The 7,125-nt window shown below is 48.2% G+C and overlaps 1 protein-coding gene across 1 annotated transcript in view; it reads left to right on the top strand.

Annotated features, from left to right (window-relative positions):
* Positions 1–1,948: 1,948 nt before the first annotated feature.
* The window catches only part of STK11IP (serine/threonine kinase 11 interacting protein), a 22,565-nt gene continuing 17,388 nt past the window's right edge, over positions 1,949–7,125 (top strand). The window contains exons 1-7 of the mRNA XM_011932183.1: positions 1,949–2,021; positions 2,190–2,276; positions 5,299–5,504; positions 5,712–5,786; positions 6,062–6,157; positions 6,542–6,649; positions 6,773–6,844. Coding sequence (XP_011787573.1) covers positions 2,216–2,276; positions 5,299–5,504; positions 5,712–5,786; positions 6,062–6,157; positions 6,542–6,649; positions 6,773–6,844 — 618 coding nt within the window. The 5' untranslated portion in view covers positions 1,949–2,021; positions 2,190–2,215. The remainder of the gene's footprint in view (positions 2,022–2,189; positions 2,277–5,298; positions 5,505–5,711; positions 5,787–6,061; positions 6,158–6,541; positions 6,650–6,772; positions 6,845–7,125) is intronic.

Below are 7,125 nucleotides of genomic sequence, written 5' to 3'. Positions count from 1 at the left end.
GACACTCGTATAACAAAAGATAGGTTAGGAGAAAAACCTAAAATAAACTAAGAAGTTTATTTAATCAAAGTTTTACATGACACAGCCTTCAGAAATGGCTACCCAAAGAGCCAGGGAAAACTGTTTCTAATGCTTAGATTCTATGAAGAATGGACAGTCTGGAGTAATGTGGTTGGGCAAAAAGTGTGCCACTTAATAGTAACAGACAGCAGGGGGAAACCCAACAAAGCCTTTCTGTGTAGCATTCCTTCCTCCCAGGTATAAGGCAGGATCTTTTCCAAAATGAGGGTCTTACTGGCCTACTATCAGATAAGGTAGGCCAGATAAGTTCTTTATGGCCAGCTTTTTTTTTTTTTTTTTTTTTGATGGAGTTTCCCTCTTATTGCCCGGGCTGGAGTGCGATGGTGTGATCTTGGCTCACGGTAACCTCTGTCTGCCGGGTTCAAGCGGGTTCAAGTGATTCTCCTGCTTCAGCCTCCTGAGTAGCTGGGATTACAGGCAGGCACCACCACACCAGGCTAATTTTGTACTTTTAGAAGAGACAGGGTTTTTCCATGTTGGTCGGGCTGGTTTCCAACTCCCGACCTCAGGTGATCCACCAGCCTCGGCCTCCCAAAGTGCTGGGATTACAGCCACCATGCCCGGCCACAGCCAGCTCTTACATAGAAAGGTGGGGGAAATTTAGGTTTTATGGCTGGCTTTGCAGGAGAGGGCTTCTAGTTTCTATGACTCATCTTGGGGAAGAGGAATTCTGGTTTCTATGGCTTGCCCTGGGGGAGAAAGAAGGCTGGGAGACAGGAGGGCAGGAGAAGGTCAGGGAGACTGTGCCTGAGGCTTCCAGTATCTTTTCGTTCAAAATAGTCAGCATGCCAAAGCGCCATATTTTGGGGTATTGTTTTTCTGAGCTCCAACACTGCTTCGGATGTATCTCCACTTACTTTATTTAACCTAAAAGGCTTTCAGCTCAGAGCACAAGTAGTATGCCATGAATGCAAAATTGTGTGGTTCAAATATTCAAAATATTTGCCATTTCAAATATTTTGTCTTAAGAAAATAAGATCTTTCAAATCTGGCAACTTGGGATAAAGATGACTATGACCCTATTCCTCCTTTCCACTGGCTTATGATTCATTTTGATTTTCCTCTGTAGAAACGGGGCACTTCATGAAAGAAACTTTCCCTGAAAACCAGGAATTCTGTTAAAAGACCTTTTTGCTACTCTAGTTCAGTAGTTAACGATAGCATTTGACGGGGAGCCTGGTGAAAGCTATCATGAGAATTCGGAAGCAGGAAACTTTCGCAGTCCTGGCGCTACTGGTTACTAATTGAACGACCTTCGCAAATAACCTAGCTTCTGTGAACCTGTTTTCTCATTTTCAAACGCGGTTGAATAACTACTTTTCAACTAGGATGTTATGAAAGGTAATAGGGTAAAGACAAAGGACTAGATTCGCGTGGAGCCCAGTGCTGCTGAAGGAAAGATACACGAGTTTCGAGGGAGACTAAGGAAAAGCAGCAAAGGACCCCAGAGGTGATATCCTTGGTAGCCTCAGCTTTTACACGATCTAAGTCCATCCTACGGCGGACACGCTCTCCTTCCACTGGAAAATGACTGTTTGCTTCGAAATAATTTTTCTCTAACAGCTCCATTTCTCTAAACGTGGCTTCTCCGCCCAGTTTGCAAACGAGTCAGGGTTTCCTCACTGGCGCGGTAAGCTCGCCAAAAGCCAAGCGAGAGTCCCACGCTGCGCAGGGCGGGGGAATAATGGGGGCCCCAGATAGGGGACAAGCAGCCCAGGACGCCACCGCAGCCACAACCGCGGAGAGACCGCCCCTCCCGAGCCAGCCCCCGCACCGCCCCTTTTCGATTCGTTTGCATGACCTAGGGCGCGGTTTCCGGCGGCAGAGGCGTGTTTTCCGGTCGTCCCTTGGCTCGATTTTCTTCCGGGGAGGGACTTCCTTTCCATCATTGATAGGCGCCGGGCAGCTGAGCTGGTAGGAGGACCAAACGGGGAGGGTCGGTATGTCTGACCAGGGCTTATGTTCCTCCAAAGGGCGGCCAGGAGGATGCTCCTCCTCGCTCCTCTTTCTCGCCTTTTTCTCTGCACGACGCCTCGGTTTGCGTGGACGCCCTGGGCTTTTGGCACTACCGCCCACCTGAGGCTCTTCCGCTTCCTCTTTCCCCCCAGGCTCCGCCCCCTAGCGTCCCGTGGCCATGACGACCGCTCAGCGGGACTCCCTGGTGTGGAAGCTCGCGGGGCTGCTGCGGGAGTCCGGTGAGTGGACTTCCGGTTGAGCTGGGCCTTGGACGAGGTGGGGGTGGTGCCTTCTGCAGACACGCCCTGAGAGTCACGGAGTTACGACTGGTAGGGTCACCAGGTGTCAGAGTTCAATTTCTTTACTGTTCCCAGGTTTGTTGGCCCTTGCAGTGACCTTTGCCTGTGATAGCCCAAACCCTAGCCGTCCTTTGAGGCCAAACTCCCTCCCTCTGTGCCTTCTCTGACACTGTCAGAAGGAAGTGATCGTTACCTGACTAAAAGCCTCTGAGGACCAGGGACTGATCTCGGTCATAATCATTGTTGTGTAGCAAGGTACTAAGTACAGTAGATGGAAGCACGAGATTTGGAGTCGGACCCACCTGGGTTGGAATATCAACCCTTTTTCAAACTTGCCAAACTGTTTCCTGAGGCTCAGCTTTCCTCACACATTGCCAAAATGATTGTACTTAACAGTTGTGGGGATTCGTTGTAATTCATGTATTTAGTACAATGCCTGCAAGTATAGTAACTGCTTACACTTGGGAGCTATTGTTATTGTAATGACTTCCCTGGTGCTTGGCACTGTGCCTGGGCATAGTGGAGCCACAGTAGTTGTTGAGTACTTGGTTGGCATTAATTGTGGTAGAAAAAGCCATAGCTTTGAGATCAAATAGGAGAAGTAACTTCCTGCCAATTATATGATCTCAATCAAGATTTTTCACTTTTTTGAACCTCAGTTTTCATATCTGTAAGATGGGGTTAACAGTGCTCTTTGGGAGATTCTGAGAAGGTTTGAATGAGATATCAAAGTCATCTGGCACATACTACAGTTAATGTTAGCTGTCCTCCATCACTCCATGCTCCTATTGATGATATCTGTGGAAGCTCTCTTTCTAGCAGTTTTCTTTTCTTTCTTTTCTTCTTTTTGAGACAGAGTCTTGCTGTGTCACCTAGGCTGGAGTGCAGTGGCGCAATCTCAGCTCACTGCAACCTCCACCTCCCGGGATCAAGTGATTCTCCTGCCTCAGCCTCCTGAGTAGCTGGGACTACAGGTGTGCACCACCATGACCGGCTAATTTTTGTATTTTTAGTGGAGACGGGGTTTCACCATATTGGCCAGGTTGGTCTTGAACTCCTGACCTCAAGTGATTAACCTGCCTTGGCCTCCCAAAGTGCTAGGATTAAAGTCGTGAGGCACGGCATCTGGCCAGTAGTTTTATTTCCTGGCTTGTATTGATAACTTTGCAAATGTCTTATATCCTTCTCTGGGAGGAGACAATTAGGAGGCCCTTTGAGTGTGGGAAGAGTCCTTGAACCATGTCTGTATCCATCCTCAGTGTCTAGTACATACAGGATCCTTCATGTCAGGTTGCAGGACTTGTTAATTTATTCAGCGATGAATGGTGGGTGTGTGAATGTGTGACTACAAGGAGGTAGCAGAAGAGCTTTGTGGCAGCAGAATAGTTTTGTATCTTGATTGCGTGGCTGCAGGAATTTATATAAACAGCATATAGCTATATATACATATTGTACCAACATCGGTGTCCTGATTTTTTTTTTTTTCTTTTGAGACCGAGTCTTGCTCTGTCATCCAGGCTGGAGTGCAGTGGTGTGATCTTGGCTCACTGCAACCCCCGCCTCTCAGGTTCAAGTGATTCTTCTGCCTCAGCCTCACGAGTAGCTGGGACTACAGGCATGTGCCACCATGCCCTGCTAATGTTTGTATTTGTAGGAGAGATGGGGTTTCAGCATGTTGGCCAGGCTGGTCTTGAACTCCGGACCTCGTGATCCACCTGCTTTGGCCTCCCAAAGTGCTGGGATTACAGGCGTGAGCCACTGCACCTGCCCTTTTTTTTTTTTTGAGATGGAGTCTAGCTCTGTCACCCAGACTGGAGTGCAATGGCTCAATCTCGGCTCAGTGCAACCTCTGCCTCCTGGCTTCCAGCTGTTCTCCTGCCTCAGCCCCTCGAGTAGCTGGGATTACAGGTGTATGTCACCATGCCCAGCTTAGAATATTTGTATTTTTAGTAGAGACGAGGTTAGAGTCCTAGAATAATTTTTTGTATTTTTAGTGGAGATGGGGTTTCACTATGTTGGCCAGGTTGGTCCTGAACTCCTGACCTCAAGTGATTAACCTGCCTTGGCTTCCCAAAGTCCTGGGATTATAGGCCTGAGCCACGGCGCCCAGCTCAGTGTCCTGACTCTGATATTGTACTATAGCTATATAAAATGTAACCATTAGGGAAAACTGGGTAAAGGATATAGGGGACCTTTCTGTACTGTTTCTGCAACATCCTTTGACTCTATACTTGCTATATTTTTTAAGCCAAAAAAAATTCCTTCATGCCTAGCTTGTAGCTGCACTTTTTTAGGTGCAGTGATGAATACCAGGGTGATCAAAAGATGCCCTCAAGGATGAAAGTCTCATTAGAGAGAGCATTTTTAACAGACAGCAGTAACAATGCCTTAGTGCTGTAACAAATAGTTATTCTTTCTATGGCATACCTTTTAGTATTGTTTGAAAGTTTCTACAGATGTGCTTTGCAACCAGAAAATGAAATAAAGATAAGACATCCAATTAACTTTTATGTAATAATGAGTGACTGCAATGTGAAAATTCAGCAATATTACTTCTTGAGGCGGCTTCCTGGAGGAGGCTGGTCTCAAGCTGGGTGGTGGAAGGGGGTGTTTCAGAACATGAGAGAACTGTGAACCAAGTTGGCTGTATTTCCAGCACTGTCAGTAGATGAGGCTCTTTTGAGCAGAAAGTGAAAGAAAATTTGGAAGAGTTGGTTGGAGTTGTGTAGCCAAGCAGTCTCATTAGGCTGAATGAAATGGTAGGACTTTTTTTTTTTTTTTTTTGAAGATGAGGGGAGCCATTGAATGCTTTTGAGCTGTGAAGGAGGTAGAAAATTTGATCCTGCAATAGAACATCTACAATATGGATTGGAGTGGGTATATTTTGGCATAGCAGAGTCTTAGAATAAAGGGAAAAATCTTTTCACTGTGTCTTCCCTCCTGTCTGCCCCTCTTTCTGCAGGAGATGTGGTCCTGTCTGGCTGTAGCACCCTGAGCCTACTCACTCCCACACTGCAACAGCTGAACCATGTATTTGAGCTGCACCTGGGGCCATGGGGCCCTGGCCAGACAGGCTTTGTGGCTCTGCCCTCTCATCCTGCTGACTCCCCTGTCATCCTTCAGCTTCAGTTTCTCTTCGATGTGCTGCAGAAAACGCTTTCACTCAAGGTTCTGGGTGTGGGGAAGGGGCAGGATGTGCAAGGAGCCCAAGAGAATGATGGAAGTTGGGGGTAGGGTAGGGGTGCAGAAGTCTGCACTGCCAGGATCCAGAGGATATCAGAGGTACCAGTGGTTGTGCTAAGAAAGGAATGTTGAGGACAGGGAGATCTGCTGTGCCTCAGTAAATGGAGTTATTTATTTATTTTTTTTCTTCAGCTGGTCCATGTTCCTGGTCCTGGCCCCCCAGGGCCCATCAAGATTTTCCCCTTCAAATCCCTTCGGCACCTGGAGGTATGGGGACACGGAGGGGATGTTGGTGCACGGCACCCAACTTGAGGCCGCCCCTTGGGGATGGGAAAGAGAAGGGCCTCTTCGGTGAGGAGGCTGGGCCTGAGTATACCCATTGCTCTGCAGTAATGTGATATCCACTGTCTTTCCATTTACTGCTTCCCTAAACCATAGCTGGGCTTTGTGGTCTTCTTCCTTCTCCCAACTAGGAGATATGGGGATGAGGTCTTTGTCTTCTGTGGGGTTCTGCCTTCCTCCCTCCCCTTTCCTTGTCCCAGCTCCGAGGTGTTCCCCTTCACTCTCTGCATGGTCTCCGAGGCATCTACTCCCAGCTGGAGACCCTGATTTGCAGCAGGAGCCTCCAGACATTAGAGGTAAGGAGGGTGAGGGGTGAGCTCAGACGCCTCATCCTGAGAGACGTAGAGGAACAAGCTCTGATGTTCTTCCCTCTCTGCAGCTCTCCCTGCCTCCTGCTTCCTGCTAGACAGTGTCCTCACTCCCTCTCTGTGTTCCCACAGCACTCAGTACCTGCCTGTATATTTATAGTCGTACCTACTGTATTACATTATATATTCTAGTGTCTACTTTCCCACTCTCCCCACAGTGAGTTCTTGGGTCAGGGACCTGGGCTTTAAGCCTGTGTCTTCAGATGGAGTTCAGTATATAAAAAATGAATGAGTGACTGGGTGGTAGAGTTTGGCCTTGGCATGGGGAGGAGGGGGAGAGTCGGGTAATGAAGCACCCATCCGCCCACTCAGGAGCTCCTCTCAGCCTGCGGTGGTGACTTCTGCTCTGCCCTCCCTTGGCTGGCTCTGGTTTCTGCCAACTTCAGCTACAATGCACTGACCGCCTTAGACAGCTCCCTGGTGAGTGCCTCGAGAAGGTTTCGAGGAAGGGCAAGGCCAGGCCTTTGGGGAGGAGGGCCAGCTGGTTGACCAGATAGTATTGTAGTGAACATCGATTCTCTGCCTCTTTCCCATCTCTCTCAGCGCCTCTTGTCAGCTCTGCGTTTCTTGAACCTAAGCCACAATCAAGTCCAGGACTGCCAGGGATTCCTGATGGTGAGTATGGGCAGTCTGGCAGCTGGTACCCCATGGGTCTTTGATTGCTCTGTTCTCACTCTCTCTCCATGACTGGCTTTTACTCCCACCTTGCTCTTGCCATGAGGGTGGAGCTGCATTCTGGGAGATAGCACTGCTTAGGCACTAGCATCAGACAAACCACAGTTCAAATCTCAACTTCTAATACCTGTACAACTTGGAGCAAGTTAGTTACCTCTTGGTTTCTTTACCTGTAAAGTAGAAATCACAAGAGTACCTGCCTTTTTTTTTTTTTTTTTTTT

This window comes from Colobus angolensis, unplaced genomic scaffold (assembly GCF_000951035.1).
Source record: "Colobus angolensis palliatus isolate OR3802 unplaced genomic scaffold, Cang.pa_1.0 Scaffold95, whole genome shotgun sequence".
Classification (NCBI taxonomy): Eukaryota; Metazoa; Chordata; class Mammalia; order Primates; family Cercopithecidae; genus Colobus; species Colobus angolensis.
Note: the sequence above shows the minus strand (reverse complement) of the source record. Positions and strands in the feature narration are given on the sequence as shown.